Here is a 22240-nt window from a genome sequence, read left to right on the forward strand (position 1 = left end):
AAAATGGGTCATATAAATGAGAGAAGCATCGTAGTACCATATGTTGAACGACAATTGCAATTTGAGATAGCAAGCACGGGCATTGTGTGTCATAGAATCTGCTGAAATCTTTCTCTCAATTAATCCAATTGTTAAAAATTGTTGCTGACCTTTGCATTTTTCAAAACCTACTCATGGCAGATAACCGCGATAGGTATAAAGACAAGTCCCTAATTTAAGACTAAATAAAATTTAAAAAAGCAAACCAATCCACTAAATCAGCCCCCTCCCTCCTCGGCCTACAAAACTGAACAGCATCTGACAGCTAAGATTGTTCACGCATCTGTAGGGTTACCTCAACCTCGACACCTGGTTCAATCATGAAGGAAGTAATCTGTTTCACAACATCAGCTGAGCTCCAAGATCACTAACCCTCTCGTGAACATGTAGCTGCTCAAGGGAATGCCATGTGTTTGTGCCTGAAAATTTACAACACAAGCATTAATTGTGCCTCCAAGAAAAAAAAATGAAAGAAACATGGGAAAAAGAAGTTGTTCTCATCAGCAAGAAGTCCAATTCATCCCATTGCATATAAAAAACAAGCATCATGCATCCCAGTACCTACATGTTCAAACAATCAACAGAAACCCTATTAACCCTGACCTCTAGAAGTTGGGAGTGACAATTACATATATATGCATCTGTTGATGCCTCATGAAACCATGCTAAATTGCTTAACCACATCAACCAACCCAGTATACATTTTTTTTTTTTTGATCAAGCCTCTACTGAAGGTACAAAGGATTCAACATCAAATACCTTAACCCAAGAATTTGGGGTCGGGTCAGCAACCCGAATCTGGTAACAATAAATGTAACGAAAAAGATGTTATGTCATCCATAAATTAAATCCTCTGAAAGAATTAAAATTATGCATCCACTCTGTAAGTGAAACTGAATCTTGAGTTCGGGATAACTGAGTCCCAATATATTGAAGCGTTCACGATTATTATAAAGCCTTCACTAGAAATCCAATGATGAAGGAGAATGTACATACTTATTATCATGCTTAAAATAAAAAAGTGAAACATAAATAGAATTCAACCACTTAACACACAAACATGCTTTGAATACTTCTCCATAAGAAACCCCTGAAGTAATGATTAACCTAATCTTTTTGTATTCATCCTTCTAATAATGTGGATTCATGAAGGAAAAAAAAATATCCATTCCAAAGGAACCCTCATAGAAAGGACAAAAAAAAGTCTTCCATGAGCATAAACTTATCAGAAATACACATTTCTAGTTGAGCTCTCGAGCTAACCAAACTTTCTTGCCATCCACTCTGTTTATGGAGCATGTTGCACTGACAGGTTTGCTTTAGTCGGGTGTGACTTGTTACGGATAATCAAATTTGGCAAAACTCAGAGAAGGATTCTTGGACTCAGAAATACATTCAAAATAATTAAATTACTACTTATAGACTAACAGGGTTGTTAGTGGTTTATGTATGGGATATCTTATAATTTGCATTACAGACCTATGGAAAAGTGAAAAAAAAAAAATATGCGAAGACTTTATATTTTCCAAATAAAAAACTTTAATTGGCAACCGCAACATAAAATTCACAATTTGCAGCATTTGTTATTTGTATAAAAGGGAACAAAACATAAACTGGAAAGTGCTTCAACAGAATCAGTGGTGTGTACTTTAGAAAAATCCATGCAGCTTCTCTAATCATTGTTGTAAATGCCATAAAAAATTCTCAAAACAGAGTAGTACAAGGTAACTAGCAATCAAAGGTTCTTTGAGAAAAAATAAACTTAAATTATGTGATGAGGAATGTAAAACCAACAATCTCATTTAACTGTTCTGTTCACCTTCCCAAAACTAGTTTTTGGTTCGCAATAAAAGACAAAGAGTATACAAATTTACCTTCCCCACGTGGAGATTTCCTTGTCGTGACATACGAAACTTTCGTGGGCATCCTTACAGACCCTTCACTGTCAGTTTTTTATTCTTTGCACCGTTCACAATATCTGCACAGACTGTTAACATGCCAACAAGGAACATTATTTAAGTGATGTCCTCTATAAGGAGTATCAAAAGAATGGTAAAACAAAGAAACCCTAGGTAACCTTTTTCAAGATTCTTTACAGTTTTGGATGAGAGGGTAATCCGAATACGATGCTCTTGCTCCGCTGGTTCTTCTAGATCAGGCTTCACAGGTTCCATCATACCCAACGCCATTGTCTCAAATTCAAATTCTCTACTCCAAAGCTTTTAAAAAAAATCAAATCAAATTTTAAAGAAAATAATTATAACAAAATTGAATGAAATATAGAGGAAAGTGAATTACGACAATGATTATAGTGTGAACTGAGTTAGGATTCAATTTTAACATTAAAAAAAAAAATTCACTTAGAACTACAACCCAATAAGAGAGATTTGAATTTTTTTTGTGATCAAAACTTCAATCACATAAAAAATCTCAATTACATGAAACCATAACCACGGATGATTTCAAAACTTATATAATATGTTATAGCTAATATCAAGAACAATAGAAACCCTAAGATACAAACCAATCTGATAAAAATTAGGAAGAAGATGCAGAAAATTAACTCCCAAGTCAAGGGGGAAACCTTCGAATCATTAGAACATAGACTGATTGTTCTTGTTACCTCCGGACATGGATGACTTCGTACTTATATAGACTTCTTAATAAGCAAAAAACAGCAACTAACAGAAATACAAACTAGACCCAAAAACAGAAGCAATGAAACAAAACAAACTAGAAACTGAATCCTAAATAGAACTAAAACAGAAACTACATCTTTTATTCCATCCCACTCCTTGGGCTCGTATCAGGATAAAAAAAACTCGTCTTCGAAGCTAGATTCAAGTAAAATCGAAACAGTGAAATACTCCCATTAAAGTTCGACTATGTTGCTCATATGCTAAGTTCTAGTTCAATAACAACACATTCAAACCCCAAAATGCAAGTTCATGAACAAAAACGATCCATGGGCCCAGAATTTTCACAGAAAACTTAACCGATCTACTGAGAATTAGAATCGTAAACATGAAAAATCGAGGTTGACATAGATCTTTGCAAGAGTCTTACCTTCCTTGTTCCAAGGATACCTAGGAAGCAAAACGACGGGAGAATAAAACTCTAGAAAAAGCGCCATTTAAAGGGACCGACTAGATGCAGTGATGCACACGAAACTTAAAATAAAAAAATAAAAAAAAAGTCGTGATAATCGGACTACCCCACGTGGCATACTCGATTGACTACCCTGACGTGGAGAGCGTAGATTCTTCAGATCTGAAGAATCCTTCAGACTCATTTAGTCTATTCTTTAATCTTCTTCCCCATTTCTTTGTCTTGTTTGTCCAGATCTAATTGAAACAGTTAAATCGAGTCGAATCGCAGAGATTTCAGCCCATTCCAAAACTTCTAACCCATGTAGGGTAAAGCTTAGGGTCCCGTTCCCCACCCTAAGCTTTACCCTACACTTTAACAAACATGTTTTGTCCTACATGAGTTAAAAGTTTTGGAATGAGCTGATTTTTGGTGAAGATGATCTCTATGGTGAGAAGATCATCCTCACCAAAAATCAACTCATTCCTAAACTTCTAACCCCATCAAAAATGATTTACAAAAAATGAATGGTCCACGATTTTTCAACATGTAAACATGGGGCTAAAAATTTCAGAATGAGCTGATTTTTGGTGAGGATGATCTTCTAATCATAGAGATCATCCTCATCAAAAATCAGCCCATTCCAAGACTTCTAACCCATGTAAGACAAAACACGTTTGTTAAAGTGTAGGGTAAAGCTTAGGGTGTTGAACATTTCCCTATATATATAAGTCGTGTTCAGCAACAAATATTTTGGCAAAACATTTTTCAAAATATGGGTTAGAGGTTTTCGAATGGGCTGATTTTTGGTGAGGAGGATCTCTACGGTGAAGAGATCATCCTCACCAAAAATCGGCCCATTTCAAAACTTCTAGACCCAGTTTACAAGTTGAAAAATCGTGGATCGTGCATTTTTTGTAAACCATTTTTGATGGGGCTAGAAGTTTTGGAATGGGTTGATTTTTGGTGATGATGATTTCCTCACCGTAGAGATCATCCTCACCAAAAATCAACACATTCCAAAACCTCTAACCCATGTTTTGAAAAATGTTTTGCCAAAATGTTTGTCAAAATGTTTGTTGCTGAACGGGACCCTATATATACTCTGTTTGGAAGAGCCGTGGGCGGGCTAAACTCATCCGAACATGTTCGGTATTTTGAAACTTCAGTGTATGGAATGGATTCGACCTCTTTTTAATTGCCGACTCTTTCGTCAAAATTAGCCGATTCAATCGACTACCATCACTTCACCGAGGCTCCACAAAATCAACCCGTTCCGCCAAAACAGAGTGAACTTGGCGTCATCTCTCTCTCTCTCTCTCTGATCTGACAATCAAGAGTTCATCTCTGCAACTCACACAAGTAAGCAATTTTTTTTTTTTTTCAATTTTCGTGTTTTAAGCAATCCATTGTCATCTTCTCCAAGAGCTCAATCGAAAATTTTCAGAAATTCTAGAAGTAAAAGAGGAAAAAAAAAAAAAGAAAAAGAAAAGTAAGACAGAAATTTACATCCATTCATCAATCGATTTAAATCCTCACTCACCTAAAAACCTTTGTGTATGTACTTGTGGTGTTTGGTGGATATAATTACGATGTTCAAGAATGGTGGCTAATCGAATTCTTTCAAAGCTTGTTATATGTGTGTTTGTTAGTATGAATTCAAGTCGATTGAGCTCATTATGTTGAGGAGAAGGAGGAGATTCTATATGGTGGTGGTGCTGATGTTGAGCATCAACGTATGGCTGAGATGATGGTGGTAATTGATTGGTCTTAGGAGAGGTTGACGGAGGACTACTTGATCTTCAGATTCAAGAATCTTCATTGTGGCGGTGTTTGTGAGAAAGGGTTGGTGGTGACGAGGAAGACAAAGGTTTAAAGAGTGACACGTTTCTGCAAAGTACATATAAAGAGAATTGGTAATTGGGGAGAGTGGGCCCTTCTCTTGGTTTGATAGATTTATAGATCATCAAATTAGTTTGTAGAAATGAGTTAAAGAGATTTTTAAGTGTATATCTTATACAAACAAGGTGTTTGTATACATTATTGTTGTTAAATCCTATGGTCCACAAAAACTAGATCATTTTAAATGTTTACGTAATCGATCCAATGGAGAATAAATAAGAACAAAAACATATCGATCTAATCTAGGGGAAGGTTGAAGATCAAATGGGTAGATGTAATGGCTTGATTGGCCTTTTGTTTTGATGATAGAGAAATTTTTGTTGTATAAGAGTTCAATCGACTTGAATTGGAAATCTCAAATCTTTCTCAACACCATTGTCATCTTCTCCAATAGTTCAAAAACGAGTTCTTAGTTTTTAGGAATTAGTTTAGATCTACAATTTTCTGAAAATCTTTGGGATTATGCACCCATCTCAACCGTTTGTTTAATGGACATTATCAAAACACGTGTAAGACTACTAATAATGTTATTTTTAAAGAGACTCGATTGTCTCGACAACTTTTACTAACAACACCACCATTCCTATGATATCAACAAGGAATTGGCATCTATCTTGCATTCTTCTTAATAAAAGTTTATGTGACAATAGAAGCTCTCTATTTTTAATAAAATAAATATTTAAATTGATTATTTTTTATCATTTTTTAAAATTATTCAAGTCAATTGATTTTTTTATATTTCTGATGAAGTATTTAATTTTGAATTATTTCAATATTTGTTTTATAAATAAAAATAGAAAGATGCTATTGGCACTCCAAACTTTATTGGTTACACTTGAAAAAAAAAAAAAAAGTAAAAGTTGCGGTTCCAATAGAAATTCTCTCATTTTTTGTTGCTAGATTTTTTTTTAGTTTGGGGTTTTATGTGAGTGAAATTTAAACAACTACCAAGGGTCTGTTTGACAAGTAAGAGTTCACCGTGAGAGTTGGACATTCAAGTGTTTAATTCTCGAAAGTTCAACTTTGGAAGTTGACAATGAATGTTAATTATAACTTTTGTGTGTTGGTTGCTTACAAGAATTCACCTTGTGGTTTGATAGAGCTCCAACTCCCTTGAGAGATCGGAGAAAACATTTTTTTTTTAAAATCCAACTTTCTAATTGAGGTTAAAGATAAAATCTTATTTATATAATTATTATCATTTTTTTAAATTTAAATATAATATAATATAATTATTAATTAATATTTTTCACTATTACAAAAAAAATAGTAATATAGGTTTTATTATTATTATTATTATTTCATTATTTTATTTTTATTACCTTTTCTTATTAATATAATAAAATAATATTATAAGTTATTATTATTATTATTATTATTAATTTTTATTAGTTTTATTAATATTAATTTATTATTATTATTATTTACTATTACTTTTTATTCATTCTATCTTGTCATTTCTCATCACTATAATAAAATAATAGTATAAGTTTTATCATTATTATTATTTATTTTATAATAATATAGGTTTTATTATTATTATTATTAATTGTTTTATTACTTTTAATTGTATTTCCTTTTCTCATCATTATAATAAAATAGTAATATAAGTTTTATTATTATTATTTATTTTATTTTCACATTATTATAATAATAAATAAAATTAAACAAATGGGATGAAAGCGAAAGTTGCCAACTTTCATCTCTTATGATGAAAGTTAAAATACTTTGATTTTAGGAAGTTAGAGAGTTGGTGAATTGACAACTCTTGTGAGTTGAGCTTTCCAAACATACAATCTTTAGCAACTTGTGCATGTTGTTAACTCTCATGTTCAACTTTCACTTATCAAACACATCAACGAGCGTTACAATGTTAAGATTATGATTTGAGTAAAATCTTTCTAATGCTTGAGAAGTGTGTTTTAATCTTTAATTAGGGTGTCAGAGGCAGAGCTAGTAAGGAGTTGGTGGGGGCAATTGCCCCCACAAAACTTTGAGACACCCCTATATTTTCAACTAATTACATGTCCCATTTGTCCCCACTCCCTCACCTCTCTCCCCATTTGCCCCCACACCATCACCTCCCTCAAATTTTTGCCCCCTCCTCCCCCCTTTTTCAATTTTTTGTTGATGACATTGCCTCTCGATCGGGCCTCTCATATACTAATTGGAAATGACTTAAAATATCATTTTATTCAACTTCTAATAAAAAAATATCTGAATTTTTCTTTAAAATCATTCATCTTCAAGTTCTTCAACCATTCAACTAACCATAATTTGCCCCCACTACAAGAAAATCTTGGCTTCGCCCTTGTGGGATGTGATAAATAATTTAAGAAATTGGGGTATAGTAATTAAAATTTGGGATGCCAATAGTAATTCTCTAATAATTTTAAGAAATTGGAGTGTGTTAAATCAAATTAAAAAAAAAAATGATCTAATCATGATTCTTATATAGTTATCACAAAAGTTAAATTAAAATAATATAATTTTTTATTTTTTATATAATTTAAATAAATAATAATATTTTTTCGTGAAAATTTTCATGTTGTGCTCAAAGTCAAATAGTAGAAATGGAATTGTGAGGTAATATTTTCTCTGTAATCAAACAAGCCCTTAGTATTTTCCGGGGAAAAAAATGTAGATAGGGTTTCGAATCCAGATTGTGGATCCGGGTATAAACTAAATCCGGATTGATCCGATTCAATAGCCCGATTACCCGACCATTTTTCCAACTGGGGACAGACACGTGGCCCCTTGTCTATTTAATAGACAAAATATAGGGCAGACGCCCAGAGCACTGGTGAGAGAAAAACTGAAAAAAATCAGAAACTCGAAAATGGAGGGCGGAGGCATCTCACTCCTCAGAGCCTCTTTCTCACACCAGGGTTTATATTTGCCCTAAAATCTCTCAATATTCTTTAAGGGATCACTCTTTCTCTCTCTCTCTCTCTATATATATAAAACTGGATTAAGCGGGATTTAGGGTTTTCAGGTGTTAGTCATTAAAAAGGAAGAAAAATAATAATCACATATTGGTAGATTTGGGTTTAGAATCCAAGAACTAGGGGTTCCGTATCGTGATCGATCGTTAATATCTTCAACAATTTCTCTAAATATTGATAATCGAAGCAAGAAGGACAGCGAGATTTTGTTTCTTAACATGAGGGGATCGCAGAAATTAAAAAAGGTTTCATGGGCTTCAGATGTAAACCTTTGTCAGGTAAATCACATCATCTTCATCAAATCTGTGTTTCTTTGAATGTATTTGCGTGTTCGATTTCTTTGGGGTTTGTTCGTCTTTCAATTTTAATTGTTACACTGAACTTAATCAAAATTTTTATTGATTTCCACCCTTAAAAGAAATCTACACTTTTTTTTTCCAATACAACAATTTAGTAATGAAGTATTTGGATTTTGGGTTTTATCTCAATTGTTAGTGTGTTACCTTTTTTTTTTTTTGCTCTAAAGCTTTTGTTTGAGAAATTATGTTATTTTCTATTTTTGATTATATATTTGTATTACAATCATAGATGTTTCTTCATCAGTATGTGGTCTTGATTCGTGAAGATTTCTATAAATTTCCCTACATTGTTTTTATTTCAATAGAGAAACTGTTTTTTTAATTGCTTGAGAATCATGGAAGGGGAACATAATATTCTTTAAAAATAAAATCACAACTTAAATCTTAAAAAAAAAAAAAGAAAGAAGAAAGAAAAAAGAAAGAAAAAAGAAAGAAAGAGAAGATAATGAAAATGAATTGCATAGAACTGGGTTTTTAACGTAAAAAATGATGCGGAATGTGAGTTTAAGATGCAAATGTCAATGCTTGAGGATGAAATATCATGAAATTCAAGTTTAAATATCATGTCTAATGAATTATTTAGTTGAGCTAATAAATCAATGTGATCGTTCTGTCTAAAGTTTAGCATAATATCAAAATTGTCGCTATGATATTATTCTGATTCCAGGGAGGACTTGGGCTAAGTATAATCACTGTAAGTGAAGGTATGAGGGAAACCTTTTTAGAGATCAAATTGTGATGTCTGGTGGTAGGTTATCAAATGATGATTTTAAAAGTGAGATTAGATCCCCTACTAGACCTAGTAGACGTGGAAGGTGTGTTTGAACTACATTTAAATGCTTCAATGCATAGAAATATCAAATCTATATGCTAAATAAAATGTATTATTGTTCCATTTGGAGACTAATATGTGGATCTTTTTGATGGTTAGGGATTAATCAGGTATTTTTTATGCTATAATGCACAGATGAATAAGGGGAAAAAAGTGGAAAAGAAGATATGAACCTCATGCAAATGCTCAATACGCATACAATATTAAATAAAATTTCATGAGCTAATCTTAAAGCATTGATGTGAATTTGATGCCAAAGAAACAAAGAAGAAAAGAACTTTTTTGATCCATTTGACTACCTAATAGTGGACCTCTTCAATTGTTTGAAATGTAAGACTGATGAACATGAAAAAGAAGAAAAATTAAAATAAAGGGAAAAGATTGCCAGAACACTGGATTTATGGAGCTGGAATATAAAATTGAACAAAATGCCAGGAATCCTGGAAGCTAGTTTTGACGATGTAATATTATTAGTCAACTTTGTACTTCATGGTGCCATTTAGCGCCTGTTTACCATGGCTCTATAAAACATAAGAAATTAGAATTTCAGCAGGGAATGTCTTTGAAGATGGTGTGTTTCCTTCCTATCCAGGCTCACCCAAGAGAAAACAACTACCTAAAAAAATCTGTATGTGAATGTTGCCACAATGTCATTAACAGGTTCCATTAAAAGTTATGTGGTCTGCTATGTACAATATTAAGCCTAAAAAAAGACTCGGTTTTTACAGCACAGATTAGTAAGTTTAACTAAATGTTCTAAACATTAGTTGGGTTATAATTGTTAATTTTTTTTGATAGCCAAAGATTTTACTGAAAGGAGGACAAGGAGTACTCAAAGAAAGTACAAGCAAGAGAGAAGAAACAAAACAAAGCCACAACACCCAAAAGTACAGTCACCCTCTACTCACAAGATCCCACCTAAACAAGAAGTTTTCAAACTTGAACCCCCTGAAATCTGGAAATTGCTTACACCAATAAAATAAAACACTCATAATATTAAAGATGATTTCCTGTAAAGAGTGATTCTTCCCTTCACAATGCACCATATTATACTGATTCTTAATGGGATGTATGGTTGTTCTACACAATGCACCATATTATTACTGTTCAACTAATAAAGAAGTATGAACATAATTTATGTTTACTATAAGTCTTTCTGCTGGTAGTGGTTCAAGTCAGAAGCTTAAATGTAAAATTAAGCCATGCGTAATTGAGGTAAATGAGATGAAAATATCCAGGGGTTTCACATTGGTTTATGGGTTTAAAAATGGATACTTGTAAGGCGTGGTTTGCCTGTTTACAAACCTGTCCCACTATGTGGAATGGATTGTTTGGCAACCATTGTCGTACTATACTCTGATGCAAGGGGTGCCTTCAGCAGTAACATAATTTTCAGGATGGATCATTTACCACCACAGTGGCCCAGTTGAATAGTTACCAAATACTTCATTCTGGCTTGTTTCGAAAGCTTAATGGAGTCTTTGATGCAAACCCGAACTAAGTATAATCCATTGAAAACGGATCAGAGGACCCCCTGTTGGCATGATCCTGGTTAGAGCTGCTTTACTTTATATCATCGGTGACTACCTAGAGGAACAAAATTTTGTCAGATTGTCATACGACTTCTCTATGGCTACTTTCCTACATGTTAAGCTGAGGTTGAGTGCAACTGTGCAGGTTGCCAAAAGAATAGTTGCATGAAATGTGAGCATTGTTATAGATTTTCCCATCATTAAGCAGTATAACTACAGCCTCAGAGTCATACATCAAGATTGCTACTGTGAACTATTATGTCCTGTAATGTTCACAATTTTTTGGGGAATAATAGCTGATTGACCATTATCTTTTAAATTCGATTGTTAAATCTTATTCTTAGTTATTCTTAAAATTTATCTATTCATTCTCTTCTGGCATTGTTTCTTGTTGTAGGTAAATTCCTGTCAGGTAGCACCCCCCTAAAGTTTGATGAAAATGCATTAGAGAAACTGTTAGTTCCTTTTATAGGTTTTCCTGGGAAATTGATTGTGTTGAGGATAGAAAGAAGACTTCTTATATGAGCAGCTTACCTAGTGTGCTGATTCCTGGTTTGAATGGAAAAATATATCAACTGAATGTTTCTTTAGATAAAAAGGTTATTGGATGCTTATTCTTATGCTTACATCCTTAGAAAGGTTCTTGTAGGTTAGTCCACGCTACGGGTTGATCACCTTGGAACCATTCCAGTCATTTCAATTTAGATGAGATTTTACCCAATCTACTACGATCCTGTTTTACGTGTCAATATTTCTTCCATTTTCTCTACAGTGAATTCCTTTTTTAAGTCTCTTGCTTTTCTGCTGCAGGATTTTCTTCTTGTTCTTTGCACACCACACTAGCTTTTCACTATTAATTTGTCAAACTAAAAATTCTCATTTTGTCCCGTATCATCTTGTGTGAAGGAAATGATTTTCAGTTTTCAATAGCTGTAGTTTACCAGAGATAAAGAAGGAACTACGAACAAAGCTAGATGAAGAAGAAACTAGGAAGCTGGATAAAGGAGAAACTAGGAAGAAAGCTGGATAAAGGAGAAACTAGATAGCTGTCTTAATGGGAATCAGCTTTCTAGGAACTGCCCTGAAAAAAATCATCTCAATGAGTAGTTGTGAATGCATTGCAATGCCCTAGGAGAAAATAACTCTTTTCCTTTTCCCCAGTAAAGGGTAAAAAAGTCCCAATATTTGAAGAATTCTCTTGGTGTTTTCCATCTTCATTTTTAGCCATTTCTCTAAGTTGGCATCTCAAAGCAATAGCACAGACTAGAAAAGAATCATTTGATCCATAACCCCTTTTGCCGTGTTTTGGGGTATAATGAGACTGATATTCTCTTGAAACAAAATCTTAAAGGAGTTTTTTTTTAGGATTTCTTGTTTAAGAGGGGGGACTTGTTAAGTGATGCATAACTATTTTGTAGCTTGATGCTTTTTTTTTTTTTTGCTTGTTGTGCTGTGGGTAGCTGCCTTGGTCTCTTCCTCGTGTATCTTTTTATTTATTAACTTTTTTTTTATGCTTCAAAAAGAAAAACTTGAAATAGGTATTGCTTGATTTCATGGATTATAACTGATTATTTACATTGTTTATAATTCTCCTTGATTTATTGATTGCAACTAATCCAATATTTTTATCAAATTACAATACATTTTTCTACTCTGTGAGCATGTTTATAAGAATAAAATCTGATTTGGCTTCCCAATACAGCCGGAAAAACTCACTTGCACCATATTATTGAATGCACCAGAAATCTGCAAATGGAACTTGGTCTGCACTTACTATCTAAGAGTAATACCTCAGACCAATAAACATCAATACACTGCAATTCAATGCTAAATAATGCTTGGAGCAAGTTGATTTTCGTAATAGCTTCCATAATTCACAAACCGTCAAAAGTCCTTATCGATCAAATTATACGCCATACCTCATAGTGTGCATGCATATTCTAAGATATAATGTTCACATGTATTAGAGAAAGTCGGCACTACATATCTCCAATTCTTTGTATTAAATTTATTCTAATGTAAAATTTTTGAATAGTTGGCACTGCATATTTCAATTCTATTTTTGGACACTGCATACTTCAATTCTATTTTTTTTCCAATTTAGTGCAAAGATCATTTTTCTTGGGTGATGAAACTTCTAACAACATGACGATTCATCCCTTTCGGTTATGCTCTAGGGCATACGAAAGTGCTGAACTACTGTAATTGGATTTTTATTTTTAATAAGCAATTATTGGTGGTAGTTATAAAGTATATCTCATGACGAATTTATCAACTGCAGTGGGCTACTGTTGGATCAATAGAAGAAATACATGCATTCACATCCTTAGCTTTGATTAAGGGTTGAGTCTTTGGTCTCTCAAACCATTAATCTTCTCGGGTCAAATTAGAAACTTTTGTTAGTGGAAGTCATTCTATGAAATACAAATCCCTTCTAGCCCAAGTGCCCAACTGTATTCCTACACAGGATGTGGATTAAAAAAAATAAACAATAAATATTTGAAAATAAGTGTGTCATACTTGAATTATGTATGCATTCACAGATGTGGTCCTCATTTTCAACATATTCTACTTTTGATTGTATAAAAGAAAAAGATTGGCAGTTATCAGTAATTTAATTTGCATACATACAAAATATGTTGCAATGATTGTTTGAAATCTATTTAAGTCTATAGCTTTTAAATTGCATTGAAAGCTACTCCAATGAGAAGTGCATAAGCAAACTAAATGGAGGAGCAGATTCTATGTGAGAATTTGGTTGTCATGCGTGTGGTAAATTACTTAGAGGATCACTTATATTCAGTACTTCAACAATTATGCAAAAGAATGGTCGTCAGTGCTCAATCATGAGTTCTAACACGCAAATTAATTTATTTCAAACAACCAATTGTATCAACCGAATTCAATGGAAGAGAATAAAATCACATTCCTGGATACTGCATTAATCTTTACTTGGTAAAAGAACTGCTTGTCAAGGAGTTGATTCCTTGGTTGCTGTATGCACAAAAAAAAGACTAATCCCTCTGATTGCATTACTAGAAACTAGAGATAAAGCAAGATCCATGATATTGATCGAATGCATGGTGTAGCAAGTATGTGAATAATGCTATTGCAGTGGTGTATTGTTCTTTTTTGCTAACTCATGGGAGGATAACTTATCACCCACCTCCTTTTTATCAAGGCTTCTAATCTCATTGAGTAGAATTCTCTTCTTAGCTTTCACTCAACCAAACATCTTTGTTTTCTATCAGGGAAAAACTAAACTAAACATCTCCTTGTTCTATACCTTAATTTTCTCCTTAAGGGCCTTTAATTGCTTCCTAAAACAAACATCTAGCCTTCCCGAGAAGGAGAATGAAACACATCATTCAGGCACTCTGCTATGGAGCCCTTGGTGGGATAACCACATGTTTTCAAATTTGAAAGAAATCGATCTGTTGTTAATTAACTCAACTTCTAGAATAATGAGACAATTCAGGTAAAAGTGTTCTTCCCAATCAATAGAGACCAAAAAAATTATCAAGTCTCAAATCTCGATATTCTTGGAATCTCATGACAGTTCGATCATGTGAACTTTCTTTTTTTCCATAGGCATGTCCATAAGAAAATTTCGGTTAACAAATTCTCCAAACGACTTCATTCTTTTGGTTATACACGTTCCTCATTTTTTTACCAGTGAACCTAATGACATTAAAGTTTGTCCCCACCCTGCACCATGGTATCTTCCATTAATTTACCATAGCATTTAACTCTTAAAACTGATTCCTTTCTCCATCCATTGGCAGACTATACACTCTTGGGATCATCCAAGAAAACTCCTCTAAAACACATTATTATAAAATTAAAACCAAGAACACTCACATCAAATGATTGAACACTTAGATATGGTCCTTATTCCACATGATTATAATGTCCCCAGAAGCTCTTATGGTCGACAATGCTGCCCAGCCTTTTCCTGGACCCCACACTTCTGTAATAATTTTCTTGTTCACTGTCTTCAATTTTGATTCTTGAATTGGTGCAATGTTAGACTTCTTAGGTCTAATTACCTCTTTCACTGTTGTCCTTCTTGCTATCTCGCCTAAGGCCCTAACATTCCATGACAGAATTTTGACTGCCGTTACCAACTGGTTGAACCCTCCCCTCTAGTTTCTTCTTACATTATTAACATTCACTGAGTAGTTTTACATGTTAATTCCCAAGCCGTGACTTTCCCTGTGTAACCTAGTTTTTTCCCCCTCTTTAAGGATGGTTCCATGATTGATCTCCTGTAAGTGAATTGTTATGTTTGGTTCCCCCTCTTTTCCTTCAAGGGGGGCCTTTCTTCATTTTGTATCATTGCAAACGCCTCTCTATCAGTTTCCTTTGTTTCAATTGACCTTATATATGATTGACGATAAAGTACCTCAAGCTCTGTATGTTTTCTAATTGCAACCTTGAAAAGAATTGAAGGGCTCCCATTCTTATTTATTGAAAATAGACCCAAGTAGACTTTGATATCGTTTATATGTTCCATTACCCACTGGAACATCTCTAGTTCAATTTGTTTTCTCCACTTCTTGCAATATTGGATAACTAATAGAAGGGCATAACTTGAGGAAGAAATATATTGATTTAAAAAAATAATTTGAGGAGCTGATGTGTTAAAATGTTGAGAGGACGTGTACCTGGGGCTCTGAAAAGCAGGTTGAAACCCTAGGCTTGGCACCCATTTATCGATTGTTGGGTCCTACCTAAATTGAGGACTTCCCCTCTGATTGTCTTGGGTGATGTCCATATTGATTATGGGATTCGCTTGCTTCCAGGTGTTATGTATTATTGTACTCTTGTTTAGCCTATGATCCTCTTACATTTATTATGCCCCCTTTCCTCATAGGTCTACCTTTTGGGATAAATGGTTGGCTAACATGATATTAGAGCTCAATAAGTTTGAATGATAGGAGGCATAGCCAATGATAATTCTGTACATAACTTCCATCAAGATATTTCCAGACTATCAATTTTTTACTAAACTTTCCTCTTCAAATGTGTTAGTCCTAAAATTATTCTCCTCATACTTTGTCTTGGTTCTACTTATTCCACATTCAATGGACTCCAACACCTCTCTTCACAATCTGTTTTTGAGTTGACCCCCTCTCTAGTCTCATCAACTAATTCATTATCTACAAATAAAACATACATCAAGGTACATGTTTTTGAATATGAGTAGTTACTTCATCTCTAACTATAGCAAAAAAATAAAAATAAAAATTGGTGTTGAAGCCAATCCCTCGTATAAATCAATTGTCAATGGGAACTCGCCTTTTTGTTTTCTTTCACAGTAATCACAACAGTCTTACACACTCTTAATCATGTCAATATATCCATTCGAGATACATTTCTTTTTCAATACACACCAAATTAAATCTCTTGGTACTTTGTCATATGTTTTCTCAAGTTAATAAAAATCATAAAAATCATATGGAGATTTTTCTCTTTTCTATATACTTCTATGTCATTTTGTAAGTGGGAAGATTGCTTTGATAGTTGATCTACTACAATAACAAAGCCTTATCTCAAAGATTGGGGTCGAATGAATCCTAAATCCTCGATGGTTGATCTACCTTGCATATATATATATGAATAGTTGTGCGTGTGTGTGTGGATCTGGTGACAATCCTTATTTGACAATCCAGTAGACAACCACTTGTCCTATAGGATTGGAAGTTTTGAAATGGGCTGATTTTTGTGAAAATGATCTCTTTGGTGAGGAGATCATCCTCACAAAAAATCATCCCACTCTGAAACTTCTAACCCCAACAAAGTGGTTTACAAGTTGAACAATCATTGACCGTTAACTTGTAAAAAATTGTTGATGGGGTAGAAGTTTTGGAATGGGCTGATTTTTGGTGAGGATGATATATATTACTCTTTTCCTAGCCTTTGTTTATTAAGTTCAATTCCTTGATGGTTGGTATAGTTTTCTATGTTTCCTTTATTGTCGTATATAGGTATTACGATACATTTTCTCCATCATCCAACATCTTTTTAGGTTTTAAAATATCATTGAATAGCTTAGTTAGCCAGGACAATCCAAATCTTCCTATACATTTTCATCGTTGGTATTACTTCTGAAATCCTAATTCTATGAAAGTACATATATGCTCTTGGATTTTTCATTTTCTCTTGTTATTCCTAAGTCTCATGATTCCTCATTTAATAATTTATGAAATTAGCAGAAGCCTAGAGCTTGAAAAGCTACATCCAGCAAAAGCTTGTTCGTTATAGAAGCACATGAGCCAGAAATTGATGTTCGTTTGATAACTTTTTATTGCTGGATTTTGGTAAAATGACCAGAATACCCTTAATATTGATAATGCACATGGAATGTGCCAAAAATAATCAGAATACCTTAATAAATATATAATTACACTATATATAATAAATTTATAAATTTTATAATTCTATCGAAATTTTGGCAGCATCTCCTCTTAAAAATAGACATATGAAAATTTTCTAATCCAACATTCACATAAAAATGAAGGGTGTTTTGGTAATAAAGTACTGATGATGATTTGTTTTTTATCTTGGTAGTAAAGATGAAGGGTATTTTGGTAGTAATCCCCTTTTGGAAGATGAAGAGTATTTTGGTAATTCTTTTTTGTTTTTTAAGGTTAAGTTTGGTTGAAAATTTGATTAAAGATGAAGGGTATTTTGGAAGATGAAGGATATTTTGGTAATCTTCTTTTTGGAAATTTGATTAAAGATGAAGGTTTTTTTGGTAATTCTTTTTTGTTTTTTAAGGTTAAGTTTGATTGAAAATTTGATTAAAGATGAAGGGTATTTTGGTAATTCTATTTTTTTTAAGGTTATGTTTGGTTGAAAGTTTGATTAAAGATGATGGGTATTTTGGTAAATATGAAGGGTATTTTGGTAATTTGATTAAAGATGAAGGGTGTTTTGGTAATTCTCTTTTGTTTTTTAAGGTTGAGTTTGGTTGGAAATTTGATTAAAGATGAAAGGTATTTTGGTAAAGATGATGGGTAATTTGGAAGATGAAGGGTATTTTAGTAATCTCCTTTCATTTTTTAAGGTTAAGTTTGGTTGGAAATTTGATTAAAGATGAATGATATTTTGGTAACTACAATTGAGCTGTTTTACATTTTTGGCTTCTCGCAAAAGTCATTTGAAGAAGCCTCTCTTAGGTGACTTCTATTAGGAACTACTTTTTGGCTTTAGTAAAAATCCGTAGGAGCAAAAAAAGCCCAAACGAACATCATTTATTTGGTTTTTTGGTTTAAAAGAAAAAAAAACTGGTTCCTAAAGCTCAAACAAACTGGCCCTTAGCTTCTCTTGCCACTCTCTTTGCCCCTTTTTTAGCTTTTTTTATATTTTTCCTAGTCTGTTCGGTTTTAGTTATTTGCCACGATTATGCAATCTGTTGGTATGCATAATAGTTGAGCAATAGTATTCTATATATTCCCGAGCAAGGTTCATGACCTTCTAATCATACCACATACTAACATAATAATGGTACTTGATATTGCTCTTGAAGTAGCTGTTTTTTTATTTTTTTGGATAACCAAGGATTTTATTAGACGAAGACAAGTATCTGTTTACTATATTGTAATTGTCATCTTATAATGATTTGATGGTGTTGAATGATTACATCCTTATTGTTATTGTATTCCCCACTATTATATCAAGATGTGATTGTATATGTAATGTAACATGTAACATTAATACTTGCATTATTATTAAGGGCTGCTATCATATTTTATTTACGTGAAATTTGAGTATGTAATATAGCAGGTATTATATGGATGGAATGCAAGTAGTTAGGAGTGGGATGGGGTTGGGGCAGTGTAATTTAGTTGTAATTTTACGTCATCAATTTTGTTTTTCACTTATCTAATTAAAGAGGGAAAGTTGGCATCTTTACTATAATATCACTGCTAATTTTTTTTCTACTACTTTTCTCACTGTTCTTTCTTTATTTTATTTATTTTTCTGTTCTGTTACTAATAATAGTTCTGATTTACATCCTCATTTTTTTTTCACTGAGCTAATGAAAGAGGGAAGGTTGGTACCTGTACATTGATATCACTAATAATTTTTTTTTTTTTTACTACTATTCTTTCATCTTTTCCTTTTCCTTTTCCTCTAGATTCTTTATATTTTCTTCCAATAATTCCAGCAACGTCATTCTGACTCTTTTACTTTAGTTTTATGTATTAGTAAATTTTTTCATCCTTACTCTTGGGTTGGACAAAACACCTCTCTACTGTTCATTATCTCCAATTCTCCATGTGAGAGTATCTTTTTCAATCAACACAGATGAGCACCATTAGAACATTATTTCATCAAGTATTTGAAGTCAGGTGGATGCATATTGTTCTTCCTTCCCTTTCTGTACAGAGCCTGTCAATTACATGACTAAACCATGTCAGTTAAACACTTCTTTATCGTACTACCTGGTGCAGCAACTCCTAGGTCACTGCACATAAATTTACCGATTTTCTTTTCTAGTCCTGGCACTCATCTACTTCATATAACTGCGTTTGTTTAGTGTACGTTCTGTTTCTTGATAGCCCAACATTCTGCTCCATTAAGCATAGACCGTCTTATTGGTGGTCTTAAAGTACTCCAGCACATCTCACTTTGGCCAGCCAGTTATAATTATAGGAGCAACATCTTCATCAATCTTTCCTTATTAAATAGATTGAAGTAAAGAAATGTTGCTTTGGGGTATCACCTATCATTGATCATAATTGCGTCTCATGTCTGCATTTTTTGATAATCGTCTTACTTCCATGCATATCTTTACTTAAGTATCATCCATGTACTTCATTTGGTATGGTTTATTTTAAAGTTCTGTTGACTTTGTTAATCCAGTTTTGTCTCTACACTTCTTGTACTATACTTTCTACAAACAATAAATACCAAGGCACCGAGCGTCATCTTGGCCTCTCACCAGCATAGGTCCTAATTCTTTGTAAATCGTTTGGTACATAATACCTAATATCTTTATATCTTGACAAGCTTCCAATTAGTTACCATAACCTGTGAAGATCCAAACAAGTGTTGGTCTAGTTGATTGTTCTGAATTTGGCATTTTTTCCTTGGTAGTGCAGTTTGTGGCTACCTTTTGGCCTATGGAAGTAATTAACTTATTTGGCACGTCAGTTTCCATAAAACATTTATCTTGCTGCCACAAAATGTTTTTCTATATCAAATAGAACAAACTTTGACGGCACAATATATTAGGAATTTGAGCAATTTCTTCGAAGTCCAAACCAGGGTTTCAAAGCTTGGAACTCAACTTGACTTGAAAGTTTATTGAGTGGAGTCATCTCACTGGCATTTGAGTCAACTCGATTAGTGATTGAAATGGAAGTTAAAAAAGTCACACAAGTATTCAGAAACAAACGAGAACCTACCCATCGTCATAGACCTACAATCAACTTGAATGCATCAAAGCCAATTAAAAATCCAACACAATCTTCACACTCAGCAGTTGAATCTCTACCTCTTCTGTAAGAGTAAGATAACCTGGTTTTAGACCTGTATATTTCTGTATTGCAGTTTACTCGATTGCCATGACCCATGATCCCTTCCTTGTACTCCAAATCGTCATTTATGTTGTCAGTGTTGCCAACAAAATGAACAGCATAAATTTGGTAGTATACTAATGATCCAACCCCTACTGAACAGGTAAGATTGTTCCTATCAGAGGATTCTCCTTCACAAGTCGGATCCGTAGCTCAAGATCACCTCCAAGCAAAAACATCATGGCTATTGCATTCAGCTGGTATGGGCTTCGATGACCATCTGCCACCTGGCTTTGAGGATGGTCATTCTGCGAATCAATTGAAGAAAGAAGTATCCCAGATCCCTCTAGTCAAATGGCAATGCCCTCCTAAAGTAAGTAAGCTAGTGTTCAGATGTTCATCTCAATTACGTTAACATGGTTTCAAGTTTCAACCATCACCTTGTAATTACTGGGCCAAGGTTTCATTCTTTTGGACACATTGAAATCCTATATGGAAACTGAATTTCAGTCTTATAGTAATTGTGTTTCTCTGATGTGCACAGGTTGTGTTGAATCCCCATTGGCAAGTTGTTTCTGGGGAAGAAAGCAAAGAGGCCAAAATTCAAAACCAGAGAGAGGTGAGAGTGCTGGAAGCTGTTTATCCACGCCTTTCAGACATACCTCCAAGGTCCCCCTCTTACCTCCTCCTTGCAAACTTTGTTCTATATTTTATGCTGACATCATCCATTTCTTTGCCAGCCCTTCTGTTTCATTGGTATTAGAAGACGCACACTATGACGATCATCCTGTTCCTCTTATTCCCATCATTCCTCTTGAAGATGAAGATGCAGTTGATCCATCATCTGATTTTATGACACCTCCCAATGTTCCTGTAAGCTCACAACTGCCCTTAATGGCCCAAAGCTTGTTTGCCTCTGGAATCATGCAGACATCTCAAAGCAATATGCCCCTTGCTTCAAAGCCAGTCGCTGATGAAAAACCTGCGGTCGGGATTGCTCCTGGTGTTGAACCTGATGTGGTTGCTGCTGCCTCTGCTGCTTTTACTGCAATCATGAGAAGTAACGAGCAGGGCAGCTTAATTGACCGTGAGTTGCTCATCAAAATTCTCAACGACCCAAAACTGATTGAGAAATTGGTTTCAGATTATGGAATGCCCACCAACCCCAACCCTCAGACTCCAACAAACTTGTCAGTCCCACAATCGGCTCCACCTCTTGTCAATATCAATAGGATAGAACTAGAGACACCCTTATCAGTAGGTCCACCTACGACAGGACAATTCCATTCCTTGACAAATGCCGTGACACCCACCTTGCAACCACGGCCTCCCCCTGGAATTGTCCAAAACACGACATCTGCTCTGAAAGCCCCACCTGTGAAGGATGTCAACTACTATAAGAGCTTGATTCAACAACATGGAGGAGAAAGATCTGAAGCTCAAGATCAGATACTCCCGCAATTTGGTAACCGACATAATCACCACCATGGGGGAACGAAGCCAGAAATGGTACAGAACTCCAAACCAAGGGATTCAAAACCCAAGATAATGAAGCCATGCATCTATTTTAATAGTTCGAGGGGATGCAAGCATGGAGCCAACTGTGCATTCCAGCATGATACATCATCAGTTCAACAACGGATCGGAAGCATGCCTGAAGCACAGAGTGCAAAGAGAATGAAGCTAGATAGAGAAATTACGGGGAGGACGTAAATTTGCCACCTGGGTTAATGCGTTTGTTATTTTGGAGAGGCATTCTTAGTGGCAAGCCAGTTTTCAGGCTTTCCTTTCATCTCTGTTTCATAGTAAATAGAAACTCCATCCCTTAATTCTTCTTTTTGGAGTTTATGTTTTCTTTCATTGTTCTTTTCCTCCCTGTACCTAAAGAGCATTACTTTGAAAACTCAAAATATGTTGAAAGGTTCTCTCTTATTGAGAATGAGATTTACAATCAGTGCTCAAAGATCAGGAGATGGATCTCTATGACTCTCAATTTACTTGATTTGTTTATTCC

General features: G+C 34.2%; 1 protein-coding gene and 1 pseudogene across 2 annotated transcripts; one reads left to right on the plus strand and one right to left on the minus strand.

The window, feature by feature from the left end:
• Positions 1-82: 82 nt before the first annotated feature.
• Positions 83-3426, minus strand: LOC147407471 (small ribosomal subunit protein uS10y-like; annotated as a pseudogene). The gene is made up of 4 exons (XR_015176804.1): positions 3254-3426; positions 2117-2258; positions 1914-2026; positions 83-458 (listed from the first exon to the last, which is right to left on the minus strand). The product of XR_015176804.1 is annotated as a small ribosomal subunit protein uS10y-like (transcript).
• A 4398-nt stretch (positions 3427-7824) lies between these two features.
• On the plus strand, positions 7825-22228 carry LOC147407472 (Zinc finger C-x8-C-x5-C-x3-H type family protein). The gene is made up of 4 exons (XM_086436057.1): positions 7825-8251; positions 20390-20599; positions 20771-20895; positions 20967-22228. Exons 1-4 carry the CDS (start codon positions 8192-8194, stop codon positions 21937-21939), a joined length of 1368 nt encoding a protein of 455 aa, XP_086292183.1. The 5' UTR covers positions 7825-8191; the 3' UTR covers positions 21940-22228.
• Positions 22229-22240: the final 12 nt, after the last annotated feature.

This window comes from Akebia trifoliata, chromosome 3 (genome assembly GCF_017979445.1).
Source record: "Akebia trifoliata isolate Shusen 1 chromosome 3, ASM1797944v1, whole genome shotgun sequence".
Classification (NCBI taxonomy): domain Eukaryota; kingdom Viridiplantae; phylum Streptophyta; class Magnoliopsida; order Ranunculales; family Lardizabalaceae; genus Akebia; species Akebia trifoliata.